The sequence below is a fragment of the Melospiza georgiana genome, chromosome 4 (genome assembly GCF_028018845.1).
Source record: "Melospiza georgiana isolate bMelGeo1 chromosome 4, bMelGeo1.pri, whole genome shotgun sequence".
In the NCBI taxonomy this organism is placed as follows: domain Eukaryota; kingdom Metazoa; phylum Chordata; class Aves; order Passeriformes; family Passerellidae; genus Melospiza; species Melospiza georgiana.
Window position 1 is genome coordinate 2,807,387 of NC_080433.1, and position 24,473 is coordinate 2,831,859.

The window sequence follows — 24,473 nt, forward strand, 5'->3', positions numbered from 1 at the left end:
CCATGGGTGGTTGGTTATTGGGTTAAAAGTGAAAATAATTTAGGGTGTCATTTCTTAATTGGACAGTTTATCCTTAAAAGACCTGGTAGAGAGAGAGATGGGGCTCCATTTTTAGTTTGTTGGAGTGAAGTGCTGTAGAACTCAGGGTTTGTGACTGTAACAGAGATAAGAACTAATAAACATCTGAGTCCCAACAAGAAATACCAGCTCATTTCATGAGATCTACATTTAATCCCAGCCTTAACAAAAAAGAAGCAAAGATTCTGCACAGTCACCATCCCTGGTGGTGTTTTAAAAAGCCTGGATTCCCACCTTTTGTTTCCCTCTGAACGAGGGCTTCACTCTGATGGTCCTGGCTGGTGATTTACTGACATTAAAAATGGGCCTGCCACACTGTTATTTTAAAATTCATTTGAAATGGTTTTGGATAATTCAATCAAGAGGTTTGAATACACTTCTGGTTAATTCTGATTGATGTTCCAGGAACCCCTGTGATTAAGGGTCTGGGGATATGTGCCATTCTTGCACTATTGGAGGTAATAGTTAAAATTATACAATGATAGAGTTGTTAAGGTTGGAAAACACCTCTAAGATCATGGAGTCCAACCTAAGACCACCACTAAATCATGTCCCCAAGGGCCACATCTACATGGCTTTTAAATCCCCAAGGGTTGGAATGAAATGATCTTTGAAGTCACTTCCAACACAAACCAGTCTGTGATTCTCTGAATGGAGAGGACCAACAAATTGTCTGGTGTTCCTGGAAGGAAAAAAAAAAAAGCATGAGAGACATCTTTGGGTCACTAAAGGAGTTTTTGGGGACACAAAGACCTCAGTGGGACCTTTGCTGAGGTTGGCTGGTAGAAGAGCTGGGGCTTGCTGCGCTCAGTGCTGCTCATTTGGGGCTGTATGGGGAGAAAGGAGTCTGTGCTGGGGCTGGGCTGCAGAGAGTCCTCCCTGGTCAGGTGTCAGACACAAAATCAGAGAACCTGTGGTAGATTGGTAGCATCCTTTAGTCTATGGGACATGAATGGATGAGGCCTCGTCCACTGTTTCAGTGCTGGATCAGTTTTCTGGCTGCTTTCATGAGAGGGGAGAAAGGTCAAATGTGAGGTTTTGTCCCCAGATGGTGCTTCCCTTTTATCTGAGGTAATATTGGAAGATAAGCATTCGCTTTCTCTTCTTCTCTCCTCCTTCTATTTTCTGTGGATAAACATAGATTATGAAGGTTAAAAAAGCTTTGAGGGATGTTTTTTTTTATCTGATATTAAGTTCTTAATAGGTCACCTTGGCATTGAGGAGCCCAGGAGCTGAAAGAGTCAGCAATTGAATCACAATAACCTTTTTGCAGAGCACAGCCCTGTCAGTGGGGCTGGGGCCCAGAGATATGTGGGCCCTCATTATCTCAACCTTAGCCCCAGGGGTGTCAGCTGACAAAAGGGGCTGGGGACAGCTTTTCTTCCAGGTTCCCCTTTCCCCTGGCCCTGGAGATAACCTGTCCCCATTTGCTGACAGGGATTGTTCCCGTGACACCCACCCAAACCCAGTGCTCTCAGTGAGGGAGTGAGGAAAGAGCTGTGGGTCCCAGATTTCTCTCTTTTCAGTGATGCACTCACAGCCCATCACTCTGCAATTCTGAAGCCATTTAGCACCAGCGTCTGACACAAATATCAGTGCAAGAACAGCCAATCTCACTTGACTGGTGATATCATCTCTGGGATACGACTTTTGATTTTTTTTTTTTTTTAAGAGAAAGTGCCCAAATCCTCAGCAAAGCAGGAGCTTTGGTCTGCCTCTCTTAAGCTTGAAAGGGAGATTGCAAATGTGTCTCTCTATCTCCAAGATTGAATATGACAGGCTGTGATTGAGTTCGCTGCCCTTGCTGGCGCCTGGAGCTGCCCAGGGCCCTGCACCACCCGAGGTGTGGAAATGCCCTCCTTGGGATCTGATCCCTGGGTTATCTATCCCAGCTCCTTTTGGGGGAATGCCTGTGGTCTCCACAGACTCTGCTGGGTGTGATAGGACAAGGGGTGATGGTTTTATCCCGAAGGATGGTTGATTTAGATGAGATGTAAAGGAGTTTTTACAACTGGCTGACGTTGTACAGAGAGCTGGTGGATGTACCTTCCCTGGAATCATTCCAGGCCAGGCTACACGGGACTCTGAGCAACCTGATCCTGTTGGAGATGTCCCTGGTGGTTGAACCAGGTGACCTTTAGAGGTGTCCTCTCCAGCCCAAGTATTCCATGATTCTGTTTTTCTCTCATTTTTGGTCAGCACATGTGTGTGCTCATCTCTCCATCACCCCTCGGTGATCACATCCTCGAGCCAGGAGGATGATCCTGGATGATCCAGGTGCCTCCACACCCCCTGTTTTGCCTGTCTGGATACCCTTTCACACTGCTGTGCTGATGTGTGCCCTGCTACCTGCATCTCCACAAGAATTCCCGCGTCTCCATGAGAATTCCCGCGTCTCCACGAGAATTCCCGTGTCTCCATGAGAATTCCCGCGTCTCCACTCTTCCCTCCCGTTGCCAAAGGGCAGCTGGCTCCCTCTCAAGTGCCACAGTGTGGTGAGGATCCGTGGGTGTCTCCAAGCTCTCCCTGTCTGGCCACACTCAAAGGACCCTTTGTGGTGCTGCCCTGCACCCCCTCCCCATGGCTCCCAACCCTCGGGGTCAACGCGTTCCCGGCGGGATGAGCTCATCCCTGCCCGAGTCTGGTCCCTCAGCCCCGTGAACAGACACTTATAAAGGGCTTGCATTCATCATCCAGCCTGTCTTGTGGTGCATCTGTCTTCATTCCATGCCATATTACTCCCTGACTGGGTTTTTGAGCTGTCCCACAGAAGCGTTTGTGCTCCGGGCCAGCTGCGTTGGGATCGTTGTGTCTGGTCAGTCCTGTTCACACACACTGGGTGAAATTTCTGAGGGAAAACTCTGAGTCTCTCTGGTGTTGCAATTTGTCTGAATTATTTTTATCTAGGGTTTGAGCTTTGCTGAAGAGCTGACCAGATTTGAGGGAGCATTTTGGTTTCTGCAGCTCACGAGCTGACATCCATGCTCTCACATGTAAAAATTTAATTTTCATACTTTTTTTCATTATTTTTCCCTTAATCCCAATCAAAACCACTGTGACCCAAAGCAGTCTCTTTATGAAGAACCAGGAGTGATGGCAATAACAGCCATAAATATTTAAAAGTTAGGAAGTTCCCAAAATATTGGTCCTTTAAAAGAAATTCCACTAGTCTGGGAGAAACAAAAGCACATGAGTGGCACTGGGGTGACCTTTGAGATTATCCACTGGCATCATAAATATGAACATCCAGCAGCAGGACCCTCTCTGTGAGACCTGAGCTTTACCTCTGGGAATGTCAAACAGAGACTCCCTATTTTCCATGAAGAACCTGGAGTGGCTCTGCAGAGCACCCATGGCAGGATTTGTGCCTGAGAATAACCCAAGGATGAAGAGACTGCTCTGTTGCCAGTGAGACTGAAATCCTGCAGAGCTTGGGAGGCAGACACAGAGCATGGATGGGCTCCTGTGGTGCAGAAGCAGAATTGTCCCACCCTTGTCCCTTCCACAGGATGGTCAGTGGTGACTTATCCTTCCCCGATGAAGTTTCATTCCCTCAAAGCACTCACGCAGCTGGACAGAGCTCGTAAGATCCTGAGACCAGAAATTTGGGTGTTAAATCTGGTGGCTGGAGCATTCCAATGGCCTCTTTATTTGGCCAGGCACAGCTTGATGCAGACATTGTCCTTTTGAGATGCCACTGATGCCAGCATGGAGTTCCCTAGGACACACCTGCAGGTCAACACCTTGAATACCCACCTTCATTTTCCATTGATAAAGGACAGAACACAGTTTTTCAGGCTTAAATAACTTCAATTTTAGGTTGCAGGGTTGGGGTAAGTGGAGAACAAATGTCCAAGTGATGCCTTGAGAAGGCTGAGCTAGAGCAGAGGCTGGGCAGAGTTCCAGAATAAAGCAGGGATTCATTCACAGGATCTCCTCCATGGCTGCACCTTGGGCAGCAGCAGAGCCCAGCCAGGGCTGCACCCAAGATGAACCAAAACGGCCCCAAAATGCACGAGCGCTGCCGGGGTCTCTCCCTGGGATCAGCTCTGCTCCATTTGCACCTTGCAGTTCATTGTCCCATTGCAGCTTTAGCCCAGGCAGTCCCACCCTGCTTGTTTTTCTCTCTCCAGCCCACGGGGTTTGTGCTCCTGGGCTGAGATTTGGGGCATTTGTTGTGGTATTTGCTGGGTGCCCAGGATGAAGGAGGAAATGATGAATCTGACTCCATGTTCTCAGAAGGATAATTTATTAATATAATATAATATAATATATTATAATATAATATTATATTATATTATATTATATTATATTATATTATATTATATTATATTATATTATATTATATTATATTATATTATATTATATTATATTATATTATATTATATTATATTATATTATATTATATTATATTATGCTATACTACACTATACTAAAGAATACAGAAACAATACAGACAGAAGGCTAAAAGATAATGAGTACTTGTGACTCTCTCCAGAGTCCCAACACAGCCTGGCACTGATTGGCCAATGAATCTAAACAATTCACGTGAAACCAGTGAAAAATCACCTGTTGGATAAACAATCTCCAACCACATTCCAAAGCAGCAAAACACAGGAGAAGCAAATGAGATAATTATTGTTTTCCTTTTTCTCTGAGGCTTCTCAGCTTCCCAGGAGAAGAAATCCTGGGCAAAGAAGATTTTTCAGAAAATATGACAGTGACAGTTTGTCCTTGGTGCCCAGCTGGAGCAGGAATTGTTTTGTCTCCCTGCTCTGTGCACAGAGCTCACCATCCCATAATATGAAGCCTAGACCCACACACTAAAGCAGCAGAGAATGTGAAAAATATAAAAGCTAAAACCTGATGCATCACAGAAGAGAATCTGAAAAATATAAAAGCTAAACCTGAGGCACCACAGGGTCTGTGGGAGCAAGTGCATTCCAAATGTCTGGGTCTAGGGTGGCCACTGGCAGCATGAGCTGAGGAGGAGGAGGAGGAGGAGGAGGAAGAGCAGGAAGAGCAGGTTTGGAGCCCTTGCACTGCTCACAGCCCTTGGTGGGGACTGGACTGCAGAGGCCTCACTCAGCCTGGTGCCATAGGTGAGTGCCAGCAGCCCCGTAATGGATTGCCTGGCAGGGCTCAGAGCTGAACACGGATGCTTGGCAGGCCATTACCTTGAAAAATGAGCCGTGCGGAGCTTGCCTTGTGTTGTTACAAACTAATGATTTGCATTGATTAGCACATGGCTGGTGAGTGTCTAATTTATCAATCAGGGAGCGCCGGGGGAGCGCGTGTAAACCACGCTCTCAAAAATGATGTCATCTGTCAAGGGGCTCCTGCTTGTGAGAGCTGCACATACCTGACAGCTCTCCCTGCTGGGGGACAGGGACCTGCTCATGTCCTTCCCTTCCCTCTGCTGTTTCACTGTGGGGTGAGCCCTGCAGTTCACTTCAAGCTGCAATTGTTAATTTTTATGGTGCTGGGAGCAGCAGTCAGAAGCCCTCACTGTATTAGGTGATGTCCAAACCCAGAATGAAGGGCTTGAAGAGAAAGTCATTCTTTGTAGGGGGATAGAATATAAGAAAATAAAGATAGTGTAGAAAGTAATTTTACCCCTAAGGAGCTGCAGCTGGGCCAATTATCAAAGATTAGGAACAGGCCTGACTTTAACAGGCCACAGCTGTAACCAGTGAGAAGACGATGCTATAAAAGAGTGGGTTGGTGTTGAGAAGGGAACTGGAGTCAGTTGGCTGCTTTGTGAAGAGGAAAGAGTCAGAGCTCTGAGGAGCTGCTCAAATGCTAAGAAGGTATGGAGCCCCTGCAATAAGGTGACAGCAATTCCTTCACTTTGTCTAATTTAATTCATAACTCCGTTGCAGCCAGGAGTATGTCTTGCAATAAATGTTAATGGGGATGGGGCAGCAGTCCTGTGCTGTAGACTGGAAAAAGGGGATTTCTGTCAGCTGGCAATTTGTCTTTGGGCTTGAAGGACCCTCTGGCCCAAAGAAGGTGGCTTTAAGCTGACAAAGTGTAGATTTAGATTGGATATTAAGGAGAAATTCTTACCTGTGAGGGTGGGCAGGCCCTGGCACAAGGTGCTCAGAGAAGCTGTGGCTGCCCCTGGATCCCTGGAAGTGTCCAAGGCCAGGCTGGACAGGGCTCAGAGGAACCTGGTGTAGTCAGAGGTGTCCTTGCCCATGGCAGGCGGTGGAATGAGCTGAGCTTTAAGATCCTTTCCAACCCAAACCAGTCTGTGATCCCAGTGGAGCCCACTGTGCTGGATGTGTGTGAGACAGTGACCCACCATGGAACCAATACACCCAGGAGCTCTGTCAAGGCTTAGTGACCCCTGTGTCTGTAGAAAACCAAAGCAGATGCCCACCAGCATCTTGCCCCCTGGTTCTCTTGGGCCTCCTGAAGCAGGAGCCCTCTGTGCTGGCTCTGCAGGGTGATCTCCTCCTATCCAGCAGCCAGGCACAGCTGTGTTTGACCCAATTTTCCAGGATTACACCAGAGGTCAGTGGGTGACTCCAGTGCAGGGATTAAACCCCGTGGCCTGCTCCATGCAGGCCCTGTGCCCCCTGGCCTGGGGTGGGGATTACACTGCAGTGCCTGCAGATGATCAGGATTAGCCAGCAGTTATTCTAGGAAAGCTGTCTTCTTCAAAACCCTGGATTGCTGCTGGGGGAGAGCTGAGGAAGAGCCATTCTCCCTGGGTGTTGCTGTGCTGTAGGTGCAGCAAACAAGCCTTGTTTGCTGACAGTAGGATTTGTTCTGTGAGATTGGATTTGATGATCTTGGAGGTCTTTTCCAACCTTAGTGATTCTGTCACATGAAAACTGGACAAAGGAAATACAAACCAGGAACCTCATGGGATTGCAAGGCCAGCCTGCTTTGCTGTCCCTTCTGTTTTGTGGGGTGCACTCAGGGGCACCTACATTTTGGGACAGTGACCTTTACCTGGGTGATAGAGGAACCCTTTTAAAGTAAAAGAGGAGGGATTTAGATTAGATATTAGGTGGAAATTCCTCATTGTGAGGGTGGAGAGGCCCTGGCACAGAGGAGCTGTGGCTGCCCCTGGATCCCTGGAAGTGCCCAAGACCAGGTTGGACAAGGCTTGGAGCAACCTGGGATAGTGGAAGTTGTCCCTGTCCATGGCAGGGAGGGAACTGGATTGTCTTTAACGTAACTTCCCACCCAAACCATCCCATGATTCCATGACTCTCCTGTCCAGGTCGGCTCTCCCCTCTGCTCAGAGTGGCTCCTGTCATGACACTTGGGGTTCTGGACTGCACTGAGAGCAGGAGCTTCAAGAACACTGGAAACACCAGGATTTCCTGGTGTCCACATGGCTGGAGGTGCTCTGAGATCTGTGTTTGGCTGGGCTGGCATGGTCCAGGCACGCAGCACTTTAAAACACGTGTACAGGAGAAGAGAGACAGCTGCTGGCTGAGGCAGGAGTTAAGGATACCTCATGCCTTGCTTTTTCAATTAGTGTTTCTAAAGGTCTTTAGGATCCGTGGATAGACAGGGCTATTGAAATGCCATGTTCTATTAGGAATTGATCTCCTGTTAATAGGCTTTAGGCAAATTAGAACAGATTATTTTACTGGAAAAAGGAGGGAAATGGGCAGAACATGGAGTGTCACCAGCCCTTTTCCTGTCTTTGCTGGGATCAATAGAGCTCCATAATGAGACCCAAATCAATGGAAAAGCAGGAATAGGTGATCAGCAGAAGGGCCTGACATGAGCTCATGTTTGCTGTGTCCTTTCTCCCTCTCCATGCCAGGAACAGCAGCCAGCAGTCCTGGCATCCTCTGGGGAACATTAGGTTCATAAAAGAGGGAGGAACTGCTATTGGAAAAGCAATGAAGTATTAGTGGCCCCTGTGCAGTCGTAAGGCTCTGGCTGGGCCCTTCTCAGAGCAGCCTGGATTGATGTGCTGGGCTTCAGGACTGCTCGGATGCCCTGGAAATGGTGTTTGCAGATCCTTAATCCAATAGTGAGAAATGATGATGGTGATTTGAGTGAGGTACGCTGCAAGAAGGAGAGGCAGGGACAGCAAAGGAAGGCTGCCTGAGAGGATGGGGAGGACAAAGCTTGTCCTCCTACCTCTTGCTTTCCCTGCCCAAAACATTTTCCCTACTTTCCAAGGCCGTACCACAGTCATGGTTGCTCCTTTGCACCCTGGCAGAAGCAGCAGGGCCTGATTCCATGACCTGAAGGATTTTCTCTTTGAAATCCACCCTTGCAATTTTCCTGGCAGCCCATTTAATCCCCTTGTCCTAGGGTGATGTTATGATGCTTGTATCCCCATTCATGTGTTCTGTTTATGCTGGTTATTATGTTCTGTGCCTTTAAGACTGGCTCTGAAGAGTGAAAGTTGTTTTAAGTTTTCTTATCAGCTTCTCCCCCACGGCTGGCGGAACACAGAGATGGGGCAGTGCATGGTTCTGCTTTTGCTTTTTGCTGGGCTTTTTGCTTTGCGCTCTTGCTTCTGCTCATTAGTTAGTTTAGCTAAACAGTCCAAGTTTCTTCCTGGACTGTTTCTCCATTTCTTTTTTGAACCAGTTTGAACCTGCTCTGGACTGGGACCTGGGAACGCTGAGAGTTTGCACCTTGTGGCCTACTGGGGCCTACTCTGGGCAGCAGCTGCCCCAGCACCTGAGGGACTGATAACAGAGCAATCACCCCCATGAGACACTTTCTGAATTTGTCATCTTTTTCAGAGCAGTGAAAGAGTGGTGTCATCTGGTTTTGTTCATTTTGTGTGCTGGGGGGTGCTGTGCCTGTTAAATAAACAGGTTCTTTCCACTTCTCTCTGAGAATCCTTCCCAAACCAGTTGAGGGGAAGGATTGTGTGGGCTTGCTTTCTGGAGGGGCCCCTTTGGAGATTCTCTACCAAATTTGCCCTGAACCAGGACACCCCTCCCTGGGGAACTGGGGCAATTTCATGGCCAAAAGAAGCCACCAGCATGACTTGAGTGAGAGTGGCTGGAAGCGCTGGGGCAGGACGTGATGAATTCCCTGGAACTTCATCAGCCCAGGGGCTGCTGACACTGCACAAAAAGCAGAGTGGTGGGGAGGGATGGCTTGGCCGAGCGTGCCATGGTTCACCGAGCTCCTCTTCTGCTTAGTTATTGGTTTAATTATTTGTAATGACTCTCATCCACCCAGCGTCTGCTCCTGCTGCCTGCCTGGCTGGTCATTGTGATCTGCTCCCCACCATGCTCCCAGCATCCCTAGATGGTTTTAAAGTGCTTTATACAGAGATATTAATTGAAGGGGACCTTATTTTAACTCTGGTGGGCCAGGAGTGATGGTTTTAAAGGAGCAGGAAACAGCTGAGCCCAGTTGGCACAGTGGAAGTTTTCCTTTTTTTTTTATTTTGCTGCCAGAGACCAGTCCAAGCTGCTTGGACAAATAAAATAGAAGTGAGGTTGCAGCAGGAGATTGGGTTAGGAGTGTGTTTCTGAAGTGAGTCTGGAGATAATTTTGAAAGGACACATTGCACTAGATCAGGCTCCAAGTCCCATCCAACCTGGCCTTGAACACTTCCTAGGATGGGACATCAAAAACCTCTCTGAGCAACCTGTGCCAATGCTTTTTCTTGAATAAACCAAAACTGGATAATGTTAACGTACTCCAAACACTGATTCAGTCTACAGGATCAGGCTTTGATGGGCCTGGAATAAAGCTCCTGAAGTACATCTGTGTGGATGGATTTTAGCAGGAAATGTCCCTTTATAGGAAAGAAGAGAGGAACTAACAGAAGTATGTGGCCCTCTCTGGAAGGCAGGTGTTTCTGTTGCTCTGCTGAGCCTAAAAATATTTTCTTTTTTGCCACAATCATGATTTATCTTCCAGCAAAGGCACCACATGCTTGCTACCACCAATTCCTTTTGTCCCCCAATCCCACTGTTCTTTCCTTGACAATTTTGAGTCCATCCCCATGATTTGGAGGATTTATTGTGTCCCTCTCTTTGATAACTACGTGATACCAACCTCCACGCCCCTCTTAGAAGTGTGATTGAGGCATCTGCCACCAACTTGCTGGGGAAGCTGTCCTTGAGCATCAACCTCCTGTGGATCCCTCAGCAGCTGGGGAGGCCCAGATAAGGCTGAAAACCACCAGCCAAGGGATGGAAGGTATCTTTTACCTTCTTTCATCTACCAGACCCGTGGGCTGCTTGCCAGGGATGCCTGTGGGTGTAGCCATGGCCAGGGTGGGAGCTCAGAGAAGGCCGGAGCCTGTGTCTTTAAAGATTAATGGTGTTGTTTGCTCATTAAGGAGATCGTTTTGAAGCCAGAACATTCGAGTGCAAGCATCTGTTTGCTACTGGGAGAGGATATTTATTGTCTGATACTTCAATGGATGTAAATAAACAGCCAGCCCTAGATAATGTTCAGACAAACAAACAAACAGCTGCCAGAATGGGTCCCTTGGTAGTTGACCTTCGGGAAGCATCACGCTGATGTTTTAATAGCAGCCAAGCCCAGGGAGTGAAGCCTTCCAGGAAGAAACAGGATTAATGTGCAGCCTGAGAGTGCTGGGCCCTCCCACATGTCCTGGGTTAAAGGAGGACAAGGGAGCTGAGCTGAGTGTGACCGTGTTCACAGGGGTCTCAGGTTGAGGGAAGAGATGAGAATGTTGACTCCATGTTTCAGAAGGCTGATTTATTATTTTATTATAAATATTATATTAAAACTATACTAAAAGGATAGAAAAAAGGATTTCATCAGAAGGCTGGCTAAGAATAGAATAACAAAGAATGAATAACAAAAACTTCTGTCTTGGACAGAGAGTCTGAGCCAGCTGACTGTGATTGGCCATTAATTAGAAACAACTAACATGGGCCAATCCCAGATCCACCTGTTGCATCCCACAGCAGCAGATAACCATTGTTTACATTTTGTTCCTGGGGCCCCTCAGCTTCTCAGGAGGAAAAATCCTAAGGAAAGGATTTTTCATAAAAGATGTCTGTGACAGCTGAGCATCTGGGGCTCTGAGGGGTGGGCGTGTCCAGGACAGACATTCAGGGAGGGGGAGCAGGTGGATGATCCTGTTGTGGAGGTGATGGGGGTGTTTGTGGACTGTGGGTTGTGGTGGACTGGGCATTTTGAGACTGATACATGGTCCTGGAGCCCTTCTGTCACTTACTGTCCCCTTCCCTCTTGCCCTGCTGAAGAGCTCATGGTTCACAGGCAGCTCCCAGAAGTGGTCCCCACCTGGACTGTTTGTCAGGTTCTCATCCCCCACAGCCCCCAAAAAAACAACTTGAATATGGAAATGTCCATAATTCAGTCAGAAGACAACTCCATCCATGCCAGCACCCCAACTTCAGGTGGGGCTTGGGGCTGAGGCCAGCAGAGAAGAGCAGGAGCAGAAGGAAGGGGTGGTACATTCTTCAAATTCCCTGCAGCTGGAAAGTTGTGTTTCCGAGCAGAGATTGTCTCTGGCTCCCTGACTTTAGTGGTGATCACTGCAGGCTTTGATGAGAATCTTCCCATTTTTCCTTCACAGACTCTTCTCTGATTTTTTTTTTTTCACCAGCCCAAGTGCCCTGGTTCTAGCAGGAGCCTTGGAGCCAGGAATAAATCTCTAAGAGAAAATCCAGTTGTGTTGTCTGATGCTCAGGACTGTGAAGAATGTTGCAGGACAGGTGGAGATCCTCAGGGTTCTGTGCCTGGGGTCCAACATAGGAAAGAGAGCATTTAAGACAGGTGAAGGGATGGTTGGAGTTAGAGGCTACACTTGTGGCTGCAGTCTCCAATAATCACCTCACTGCTGGCACAGGGCTCGCACAGGCTGTGCAGCGTGGGTTGGTGTCTGCCAGATTTTCTGGCCTTTTTCTGAATTTTCCTTTTTATTAGCCACTAGATTTAATAGAGAGAGGGCTTTCTGTATGTAGAGCTGTGGGTGTGTGACACGTGTGTGTGTTTGCACATGTACAGCACAAGGAGCCCTGTCCCTCCTTCCCTCCCTCCCCCTATGCCAAATAATGACTTTTCAGGCTATTAGGCCAGCAATAGCTGTTAAATCACTTCCGAGCAGCTCTGCATTCCTGGTGTGAAGCCTCTGCAATCTTTTACCTGCACCAAATGCACAGGGGAGATCCCTGGGGGCTGTGCCTCCTGTCTCCATGGTTTGTTAACTCCTCTCCAGCCTGTCCCTTCCATCTCCATTTTCTTTCCCCTCTAATGGGGCCTGGCAAAGGCTGAGGACAGTGACTGAGCCCTGGGGTGAAAATTGGCTGCTTACATATCTGGCAGCCTGCAGATCTGACCACGGTGGTGCTGGAAATTCAAGGTCAAAGTGGAGATGTGAGGTTTGTTTAGCACAGGGATCAGCAGAGAGCAAGGATGCTGTGACGGGAATGAGAAGCTGAGGGACTGAGGGGAGGCAGAGTGGAGACAGCAGAAAAAGCTCTCTGAGAGGGAGAACTTGGAGCTGGAAAGGCTCAGAGGGAAAGAGGAAAGGCTCCTGTCCTGGGGGTATTTGGTGTGCTTGGAGCAGAGCCCCAACAGGGAGCCCCCTGTGCTCCTCAGCCTGCAGCTCCTCCTGCCTCCTTCCTTTCCCCTGCTTGTCCTAAGGGGAATGAATCAGCCCAAGCCTCTTGGCATCTTTGCCCTTGACCTCATGGGTGATTTACATCAGGGTCCACTTTCAAGAAGGAAGGACTCAGAGGAGCTGAATTTCCCTGTGAGAGACCACGGAAATAAGCAAGCCTTGGCTCCCAGGCAGCTAGAGCTTGTGGGAGTCAGGGATGTTCAGTGCTGGCGTTTAGGCTCTGAATTCTTTGTGTTTCAGCGATGTTCAGTGTTTGGACCCTGAATTCTTTGGGATTCAGACCCCAAATCCTTTGCGTTTCAGGGATGTTCAGTGCTGGACTTCAGACCCTGAATTCTTTGTGTTTCAGGGATGTTCAGTGTTTAGGCCCTGAATTCTTCATGTTTCAGCAAAGTTCAGTGCTGGGCTTCAGACTCTGAATTCTTTGTGTTTTGGGGATGTTCAGTGCTGGGATTCAGTCCCTGACCCCTTGGTGCATCAGGGATGCTCAGTGCTGGACTTCATGCCCTGACCTCTGTGTATGCTGCTGTTGGACGTGTGTTGCTCTCATCAGCAGCTCCATCAAGATGACAAATTAACTGCAAATCCTCCCCTGTCATTGGGGCAGCCAAGGCCAGCATGTGCTCCCACTTCTGGGGAGTCTGATGGATAATATGCAGGATCTGAGCATCCCTGAGCACCCTCCACACCCTTTGCTGGCACAGAGAGCCCCTCTAAGTCCTTTCTGCTTCATTTTCCTTATCTTTCTTGGGGAAATAATATTCCTTTGTTGTCCCACAGCAGGTGAGCACATCAAGGAAGGACAAAGATAACAATCTGTATATCACTGCTGTCCTTTCCTCATACAGACTTTCCAGACCCTTTATCATTCCCTCTGTTCCCTTCTCTTTGACTTTCCAGTACAGAAGATGATTCAGGCTCAGTTTCTTGGCTGAGAGGTTGATACAGAAGGAGCAAACTCAAGGACTGTGCCCTGTGCCAGGGAATAGTGGGAACAGGTCTTGACACCATAAGTTCTCCACAGCTTGTTATTTCCCTTGGATGGGAAGGGTGCTTTTTGCTCAGCTATCCAACTGCAGGCTGGGAATTTTTGGTCAGGAAGGAATGGAGATGATAATGTGGGGCAGGATGAAGATCTCCTACAACTTTGTTTCTTTCAGGGAAAGGTGCTGTGGCGTTTGTGTTGCTGCAGGATAGAATATTTTCAGGAAGTGAAAGGCAACACATGGGAAATAGAGGGAGATAAGGAATGTGGAAACATGAAACTCTGAAACATGACTGTGGGGTTTGCTGCTGTAGAGAGCCTCACAAGGTTCAGGAGAACTCCTGAGAACAGCTATTTTATCATGACTTGCTCTATATTGAAAGAGATTGCAAACCTTCTCCAGCTGCTTTTGAGCCCAAACTCTAGAAATTGTTTTTAAGCAGGCAAAGAAAAGTCTGTAATTTTCTGCATTTTCTTCTGCATCACTGGATCACTGTCAGGGACAGACTGGGACTGTTTGTCTGATTCCTCCTCATAATCCCAGTTATTGATGTCCCTCAGTGACACCCTGTTATGAGAGGTGTCTGGAATCATAAGGTGCCACACTGGTGCAGGACTGATTTCAACACCTGATATATGCAATCAACAAGAGAAATAGTCTGTGTTGCACTGAACACCCTGCAATAATAAATTGCCCCGTGGAACATTAGCAATAAGAGCAATAATATTATCTGAGTGGCATTCCAGTGAGTCACTCCTGCAGATTTACGTGGTTTTTTATCTCCTGCTCATCACCACCACAGATCCTTCCCTCATTGCCATCATTTTGAGCGTGGTGGATTTGTCCAGGCGGTGACAGGAGCACAGTGACAGTGCCAGATAAAAGCCAGCAGGATCTGCATTGTTCTTACAATGCTCCTGTGTTGATGGGACCAGCAGAGGTGATGGAATCTGCTCTGTCCTTTTGGTGGGGAGGCTGGGAAAAGTTCACTTTTTGTTGGCAGTGGTTGTAGTCTGAAAGACCTGGGGCACAATGCATTTGCCTAGTGATTATTTTGGGTAATATAGATATATATAATATTGTATATTTATTTATATCTATCTATATATAATATATATGTACATAGATATGTATATATGTAAATAAATATACAGTATATGTTATATATATATGATATATTGTATTATATATTATATACACACTATATATTATATATCTACGCATAGGTATATATTTATGATAACATCTAATATATGCATATAATATAAATAATGTGCATATATAATATATCATTATGTATAAAAATAAATATATAACATATACAAAATACAACTAATGTAAATATTACTATAACCATAAAAACCAAATAACTATAATTAGAAACATATTAATAAACCTATGAATATAAAAAAATTAAAAATAGATATGAATTTTAAAATAAGTATATAAATATATAAATATAATTTTGCATATATATTTTAAGTAGATATATATTACTGTGAGTGCAGTGAGAGAGAAGGCTTCCCAGAGCAGCTGTGGCTGCCCCTGGATCCCTGGCAGTGTCCAAGGCCAGACTGGACAGGGCTTGGAGCAGCCTGGGATGGTGGAAGCTGTCCCTGCCCATGGCAGGAAGTTTGGAATGAGATGATCTTTAAGCTTCATTTCAACACAAAGCATTCTGTGGTTCTGTAGTTGTTTGTTTTCAGTGGAAGGAGGGGAAAATCCTCATGTTCTCCCTCTGCTCTTGTTTTTGCTGCACAGATCCGCGTGGATGGCACCACCAAGAACACGCTGGAGTACGAGATCGTGCAGGTGGTGGACACTGGCCCCATCCTCCGGGACATGGCCTTCTCCATGGACCATGAACACCTCTACATCATGTCTGAGAAGCAGGTAAGGAACTCCAGCAGCCCGGGGTGCTTTATAAACCTTTCAGCTCCATCCTGCTGTGGACATCAGGCTGCTCGTGAATTCCGCCATTTCCTACAAGGATGTGCTTTGTTGTCAACCTCGGGGTTTTTATGCCATAAATCCATGGCATTTACACACTTTTGTAATATTGAGGGACCAGGGGTACAGAGCTCAAGGGGCAGGAACCATCCCCAGAATTGCTTTGTCCTGCTGGCTGCTGGACAAGGAATTGCTGCTGCATTGTTCTCCATCCCCACCCAAACTGTGGCTGCATCTGCCACGGACACAGGAAGGTGTAGCACTGAATAATTTGGCTCTAACTGGAGTTTTTGGAGAGGCTGGAGCCTCTTTGGGACACTGGGCAGGAGTGCAGGATGCTACCAGCCAGTGTGCAGGCCAAGTTTAGTGTGGTGTTTCTGCTGTGGTGTTGGTATTGTGATTGAAAATGCTGGCAGCCAGATCCCAGGGAAGGAATCTGGGTATTCAGCATGGAATCCTGGCTGATTTCACTGGAATTCATGGCCTTGGGAAGTTTGCTGCTTGGGATGATGGTGGGAGGAGGAGCTACTTTTACATGAAGGACTCACTGTTTATACTTATTCCTGTGGGTGTGCAGGATTACTTGAGCTATCATACCTGGCTGATTCACAGATGCTTGTGAGGAGCTTTAAATCCACAAAAAAAAATGGGAGCAATGAGGGATTGTGGTGGGTGATGGCATTTGCCCTGCAGTGGAGGCCTGCAGTTTGAGTGAGACATATTCACGCATGCATGTTCAATGATTTATTATACAAGTAGTACTGGTTATATTTTTAATCTACAAGTGTCATTTCTTCCTCCTGCGTTTCTTCCTCCTTCCAACCATTTCCCTTTACTGTGCATATTTATACCTGAAATTTGGTGTGGGGTGGGGAGGGGAGCAGCTCTGTAAATTCCTCCTGATTAAAGAGAGGTACCATAACTCAGGAGAAGAGAAGGAATCCCAGCTGTCATCCTGTCCTATCTGCTCCATGCTGGGCATGGATGGGATTTCCCTTCCAGCCCTGAAGGGAGAACAGTTCCAATCACTTGTTGAGATGGGTGACAAGCTGGAGGCAGGTGATGCTGAACTCCTGTAAGGCTTTGAGCATGACACCATTCCTTTTCCTCATCTTTTTGCTGTCTGGGCACTTTCTTTTTCCTTCTGCACAGAGTGGGGCTCCTTGAGGGCCAAAACCCTGGAGAAGAACATTGAATGTGCCAATAACCAACCCAGGGTTTTCAAGTGTGCTCAGTGTCCTCTTTGTGCAGCCCCACCTGAGGTCACCTCACATGTTGGGACCCAGGACATTGCTCTGGCTGCCCTGGGTGATTACAGACCTTGGCACAGAGTCACAAACACCTGTGCCTTTGATTTTAGCCCATGGAAACAATTCCCAACTTTGTGTGAGGAGTTACAAGCCACAAGAGTTTGAGTAGAATGATAGTGAATTTGTCACAGGGTGAAAATGTAGAATTTTGAGGATTTTAGAATGGGGGTTCAAGAGGCAAGATGGAGGAATCTGAGCATGTTCTGTCCTCTTTCTCCTTCTTGTGCTCCATCTTCTGCTGTGATGGTGACACTTCTGGATTGGTTTAGAGCACAGACAGACTGTCTAACATAGATGATAGGTATTGGGAAATTATTATAAATAAAGTACAGGTAGTTCTTACTATAAAAAGCCAACACCACCCCAAGGGCAGGGACTGTGCCACAACCCAACCTGCTGGACAGATCTCAGCAGGTCAGAGAAAGAATGTCATAGATAAGAGAAAATAACCTTGAAAAGCAGAGCAGAGCAATCTCGATGACTTCTTCAGTCATGGGGCTGGGAAAAAAGACTTTGAATACCTTGGGGGTCATTTCAGCTGCAGAAACCTAAGACTCTACACCACTGCTGCCTTTGCACAGCCCTTCAGATTTACAGACACTCCCAGGGGCTGTCTCAAGCCTCTGGGGTAGAGGGCAGTGGGACAGCAACCTTCATTCCCTCACATCCTTAAAACATGAAATCTGGAACAAGAGAAACAATTCATTTTTCCTCCAGAGACTTCCAAAAACAACTTCTTTGTTGAAAGCGAAGGGAGACGACCCATCTTGTTGTTGATCAGCATCGACTCCGATTTATTGATCAAATCAGTCACCCTTTATAATAGTGTTAATTAACTTCATGCATATTGCAAAATCCGAGCTCACGATAGGTTACAGAGAAAACTCTAACCCCTCCTTTTGTTTACAATACCCGTGGTTGTTTATTGAAACCAAAATTAGTGTTCTCACTGTGATACGAAAAGTTCTCAAAACCTTCATATCTGTTCCCAGAGCAGCCAAGGACTGTTATGAGAAGACTGTCTGAGAATCCTGCTGTTTATAGAAAAGGTGCCTGAGAACCTAGTTATTTACAAAATCAAGCCTGGAAACTGCTGCTTTACAGCTGCCTTTTACTTTCCCATCAGCTGTATACCTTCATGGCATCTCTTTAAGCCATGCTTGAACCAGGCTCTCCACACTTCTTGCTGCTCTGTTGACTACCTGCACTTCCCTGACCATGACAGCATGAGCAGGTTCATTTTGGGCTTGGCTGTTCCAAAACACAAATCAAAGCTGGTGTTTTTGGGACTCCCAAGCCCTGTAGAGAGCTCTTGGCACCTTAGTTAAGGTGTTTCGGGCATGGGTTGGACTTGATGATCTCAAAGGTCTCTTCCAACCTAGCTATTCTGTGAGCTCTGAGCCCCCTGTGATTTATCAATCATCTCCTCCCACTCACCTTTGACGCCCATGGGTGTCTCTGTGAGAGAGGCTGGTGAAAAAGGCAGTGGCTGTTGTTATTTAAAATCTGATGTGAGCCTGTGAACACTCAGCACTACATCAGCCTTTGCCCAAATCTGATTTTATCTGAGGCAGGCACTGTGAGTGACAGCGCTGCCATCCCAGCAGTGCAGTCACTACCTGTGTGCTCATGGCAGAACACACTTTAATGCTGGAATAAATTAACATTTGGAGAGCCTCAGTGAGTGGGTGCAGGGGTTTGCCTTTGCTGGAGGCAGGATTATGGAGAGGCTGCCCTTGGGGAGCAAATATCCCACCCACTCTACAAGCCAAGTACACATCTTTTATGACAGGGTGAAATCTGACTTATCAGAGGTTTACACTGCCCAAAGTGGTATTGGGGGATCTGTGGAGATGAGGGACAGGGGGGTGATGACTTAACCTGACCTTTTCAAAGATAGACAGGCACCAGGGCTTCTGCTATCCCTGGGGAAGGAGGAGGTATCTCCTTGTTTTGTGTTTTTGTTTTTTTTCCTCAGCTCAGCCCTGTCTGTGCCCCAGAGATAAGAGTGGTTCTGTTATTACCTGTGTGGTTATTAAAAGCTGTTTTCACAGAATCATAAAATCATTAAAGTTGGAAAAGGCCTCTAAGATGATCAAGTCCAACCTTTGACCAAATACTCCTGTGCTCACTGAACAATATCATGAAGTGCCACTTCTACTTGTGTTTTGAACACTTCTGGAGATGGTGACCCCACCACTGCCTTGGGCCTCTTCTGTGGTGGTGTTCACAGGGGTTTTTGGATGAGGGAAGAGATGAGGATCTGACTCCTTGTTTCAGAAGGCTGATTTATTATTTTATGATATATATTACATTAAAACTATGCTAAAAGAATAGAAGAAAGGATTTCATCAGAAGGCTAGCTAAGCTAAGAATAGAAAAGCCAGAATGATAAAGGTTTGTGTCTCAGCTTTGTGTCTGAGCCAGCTGACTGTGATTGGCCATTAATTAGAAACAACCAACATAAGACCAATCCCAGATGCACCTGTTGCATTCCACAGCAGCAGATAACCATTGTTTACATTTTGTTCCTGAGGCTCTCAGCTTCTCAGGAGGAAAAATCCTAAGGAAAGGATTTTTCATAAAAAGATGTCTGTGACAAGCTTCTGCGTGCGAGAGTTTTCCCCAGTGAACCTGGGGGTCCTTGGTTTGCACATGGGGGTTTTCCTATGGAGCTGAACTCCCTGGGCTCCAAGGAAGATGGAACCCAGCTCAGCCTTGTGGTCTGTGGCTGAAACAAGCCCTGCCTTGCTGTTCCTCTGGGATCTGAGAGGTGACAAGCAGCATTGCCCACTCAATCAGAGGTGCGATGCTCTGAGGAGCAGAATCAACAGCTTTTCACCATTATCTAGGAATGCATATTTTATACAGACAGTGATTGAAGGAGGGAGAGATTTGTCACTGAGACCCAGAGACAGAGCATACAGAGGTCCCATCATTTCCCAGAGGTGTGGACATCTCTGTGCTTTAGGTGTGAATGGGTTTGGAGTCCCTGTTGACAGAACAGGGAAGGGTTGGTGCACACATGGGAACTGCCAGGATGGATCAGGAGATCATCCCCGCAACTTCAGCCTTCATAAACACTCTGATGGAGCTACAGCCACGATCCCAGCTTGCTCCAAGCCCCATCCAGCCCAGTCTTGGATCTTGCATGCATCCAAAGGCAGCCACAGCTTGTCTGTGCCGGTGCTCATCCCCCTCATAGCCAAGAATTTCCTCCTGATATCCCATTTAAACCCACTCCCTTTGTCTGAAGCCATTCTCCTCCTGTCCTGCAAACATCTCCTCTCCACATTTCTTATGGCAGTGCCCTGGAGGCTGGGGCTGTTTCTTTCTCCTTTTTCTGTTTCTGGAGTGCAGAGGAGCCCTGTGCCTCACACACTGATCTTAGGGGATGAGGAGCAGATGGGAAATGCTGGAGGAACAGGAGGGTCTCTGCTGCAGCTTCTCTGCATCCTCCCTGCTCCTCATCACACATGCCTGGGCTTCCTTCCCTCACCTCATCATCTCTGAATTTATTTCTCTTCCCAGATGAGGAACTCCTTGCAGGGATGGAGATAATTCTTCCACCCCTTTCTCATTCTCCCTGCCTTTATCTCTGATTCTTTGCAGCCCTTTCCTCTAATTTCCAGGCTTGCACTTGCTTTTCCAGCCCTCCTGTGTGACCGTGTTCACAGGGGTCTCAGGCTGAGGGAAGAGATGAGGATTTGACTCCATGTTTCAGAAGGCTTAATTTATTATTTTATTATATGTATTATATTAAAAGTAAATGATGCACTAAAACTATGCTAAAAGAATAGAAGAAAGGATTTCATCAGAAGGCTAGCTAAGAATAAAATAAGAAAGAATGATAACAAAGGTTTGTGGCTTGGCTCTCACAGCCAGCTGACTGTGATTGGCCATTAATTAGAAACAACCAACATGAGACAAATCACAGGTCCACCTGTTGCATTCCACAGCAGCAGATAATCATTGTTTGCCTTTTGTTCCTGAGGCCTCTCAGCTTCTCAGGAGGAAAAATCCTAAAGAAAGGATTTTTCATAAAAGATGTCTGCAACATTCCTGCACTCCTGGTGTCCCTGTTTCTCTGCTCTCCTGGCTGTCTCCACACTGCTGTCTCCTTGTTCCCTTGCTGCCCAAATGTTGACACACACACAGAGCTCACCTCTGCATGCCAGGAGGTGCAGGATGCTCCCTCCCTCTCCAACCTTTGGAAGGTCACCTCCATCACCCCTAAAAAACTATTTCTGCAAGTTGGGCCCCTGGATCTCTCCCAGCGTTTTTCAAAGCTCATACAACACATGGAAGCAACTCCAAGACTGGAATCTCAGCCCTTCCTTTTGATACAGAGGGATCAAAGGCAAGAGCTGCAGGAAATAACCTTAAAAGCTCAAAATCCAGAAGGTAATGGGAAAGAAGTGTCAACTTCATATTATTTAAGTCTCATGGTTTTGAGCTTGCTCTTACTTTTGGTTTACCAAAGGTTAGGGAAGACTGTTCTGCAACCAGGTTTTAGGCAACCTTGTGTTACTTATGAATAATTTTATTCATCCCTGGAAGTGTCCAAGGCCAGGTTGGATGGGGCTTGGAGCAACCTGGGATGGTGGAAGGTGTCCCTACCCATTGCAGGGGTGGAAATCGGTTTTATTAAAATCTCATGGTTTTGAACTTCCTCTTACTTTTGATTTATTGAATGTTAGAGAAAACTGTTCTCCAACCAGATTTGGATCAACCTTGTGTTACTTATGAGTAACTTTACCCATTCCTGGAAGGGTCCAAGGCCAGGTTGGACATTGGAGCAACCTGGGCTAGTGGAAAGTGTCCCTGCCCAGGGCAGGGGTGGAACTGTGTTTTTATTTAAATCTCATGGTTTTGAGCTTCCTCTTACTTTTGGCTTACTGAAGGTTAAGGAAGACTGTTCTGCAACCAGGTTTTAGGCAACCTTGTCTTACTTATGAGTAACTTTACCCATCCCTGGAAGTGTCCAAGGCCAGGTTGGATGGGGGTGGAGCAACCTGGGAGGGTGGAAGGTGTCCATGCCCATTGCAGAGGTGGAAATGAGTTTTTATTGTCCCTTAAAACCATCCTGTGCTTCAGTATTTGCCTCAAGGAAGGAGATTTTCTGTCCCTCCCTGTGCAGGCAGGTTTGTTCTGTGGGTCAGCTTCATGCTCCAGTGGAAAGCTGTGCTTTTTCCCCTGTAAATTAGCAGAAAGTCACCCACAATCTGTGAATAAATCACATCTGTGCAGTGCTATCATTCCCTAAAACCATTACAGTGTGTCGGAGGTGAGGCTGGTAGGGTCATGCATAGCAGAAGCAGATGGGTATTTTGGAGGCTCTTTTAAACTGTGCCAGCGAAATATCAAATAAATATGTACTTCAACTAAAGCGTGGCAGAAAGCACATTTGGTAAAAATTAAGTAACTGTACTGCAAATCATGTTGACAGGGTCTTTTTGGCCTTTTTGTGTCTGTTTCTCATTAAAATGGGGAAGGCTTATACCTATTTGTCTCCTGAGATTTATTCTTCTCCCCTCAGCCGCTGAGTCACTATCAGCAGCAGAATTATTGTTTGCAAATTAGCTGCCAAAGAGGAGGGGGTGTCTGGCCAGTTTACTTCTGGTTTCATGACCGCTGTGATTGAAATCTTGTCTGCTGCTTATGTAATCGTATCAATTAGTTAAAGCAATCATTAATAACTTTGCTTAATTATGGCTTAATTTCTTCAAATGTGGTCTTTGCACAAGATATCAAGCAGCATTAACTCCTGGGGTTGGAGTGGCTGTTTCTAGGGGATTGTCAGTTTAAGGCTGTCCCCAAAAACACTGGCTCAAGATCACAAGTTTTAAAAATAACTCAAGAGATTTTGTTTGTTTGTTTGTTTGTTTTTTTATTTTAACTTGAATTTGTTTGGTTGTGAACCATCAGGTTGTGTGCAGACCACGTTTTTCATCATTGAACCAGATCCACAAATTGCAGAAAGATTTTGTTTGAAAACAGAAAGCTGAGATTATCTCATAGGTGTGGCTTTTTAACCTGGGGATTTAAAAGCAGCAGAGACACCCAGAAACTGTAAATTTTGGTGCTGTTGTTGCAGATTTCTGTTATTCTGCCATTTTGGGATGTTGATTTAGAAGGGGCTGTGAAAGATGGCCACTGTGCACATCCACTCTTTGGAGATGCTCAGGTCTTCTGCAGGACTTCACTACTCAACTTCTGGAAGGGTATTGTCAGCATCATCTCTTCCCTGGATTAATTATCAGGCAATTAGGAAGAAATTTTTGGCTGTGAGGGTGGCAGGCCCTGGCACAGGGTGCTCAGAGCAGCTGTGGCTGCCCCTGGATCCCTGCAAGTGTCCAAGGCCAGGTTGGAAGGGGTTTGGGTACCCTGGGATAGTGGATGGTTTCCCTGGTGGAACTGCATGATCTTTAAGGTCCCTTCCAACCCAAACCATTCCATGATTCCATAACTGGCTGTTCCTAAACCAGACTGACATCCTACATAAGATCAGGGCCAGCAGAGCTTCTAAGGCACCCTAAACTTGGTCGAATTCACCATTCCATGATTCCATAACTGGCTGTTCCTAAACAAGTCTGGCATCCTACATAAGATCAGGGCCACCAGAACTTCTAAGGCACCCAAAACTTGGTCGAATTCACCATTCCATGATTCCATAACTGGCTGTTCCCAAACCAGACTGACATCCTACATAAGATCAGGGCCACCAGAACTTCTAAGGCACCCAAAGCATGGTTGAATTCACCATCTTTGCAAAAAATGTGCCACATTCCTCTCCCTCTAAATCCTCCAAAGCAGAGGACTCCAAACCACCCATCTCCTTGCCAGCTGTCCCGCTCTTGGGCAGCCCTGCACAAAATTGATAGGCAAGAGCAGTTCCTAGAGTTCACTCAACCCCTCTCAAGCAATGAGTGTAATCCCAGTTGGCAGCAAAGGCAACTTTTGTTCTCTTTGATTGTTCCTTGCTGCCCCTGGAACACTCCTCATTACCCTCAGCAATATCAGAGGCTGAACTCCGCTCTCCCTCGCATTTGCTTTCACCTAATTAAGGGCTTGTTAAATAAGGTCAGATGCCCTCTGAGAAATGGCTGAATAGATGGAAAATCCCGCATGGATGCTCAGCTGTGGATGGAAAAGACACTGTATGAGTGCCTGTGTTTCTCAGCCAAGAAGGATAAAAGTGATTTGGCCCACTGGCAGAAACAGCAGTGCATTGTGCTGCTGACTCTTTTGAAATAATTCTTTATCAGCAAAAGGCAAATTATTGCAAAAAGTCATAATTTAGCTTGATTTTAACTCATTTGCTGCTTTCATGTGGGTGTTTTGGAGTAAGCTGGGATAATTCAGGGAGTAGGGAGTCCCTTAACCTCCTGCTGGGTTGGTTGTGTGTTCCAGAAGGGATGTGAATAAGTGAGAAAGCTGAGCAGGAGAGGAACAGATTCGAGGTCTTGGAGGTGTCCCAAATGCATCATTCATGGCAAAGGAAGGAATTCCACTTGGGGCTATCTCCATCCCATGAGATGCATAGGCAGCTGGAATTCCAGCTCTCACTTTTCC

The 24,473-nt window shown here is 46.6% G+C and overlaps 1 protein-coding gene across 1 annotated transcript in view; it reads left to right on the top strand.

Moving 5' to 3' along the window:
* PLXNA4 (plexin A4) overlaps positions 1–24,473 on the top strand; it is a 510,488-nt gene that overhangs the window by 241,307 nt on the left and 244,708 nt on the right. Inside the window, exon 4 of the mRNA XM_058021923.1 lies at positions 15,400–15,531. Coding sequence (XP_057877906.1) covers positions 15,400–15,531 — 132 coding nt within the window. The remainder of the gene's footprint in view (positions 1–15,399; positions 15,532–24,473) is intronic.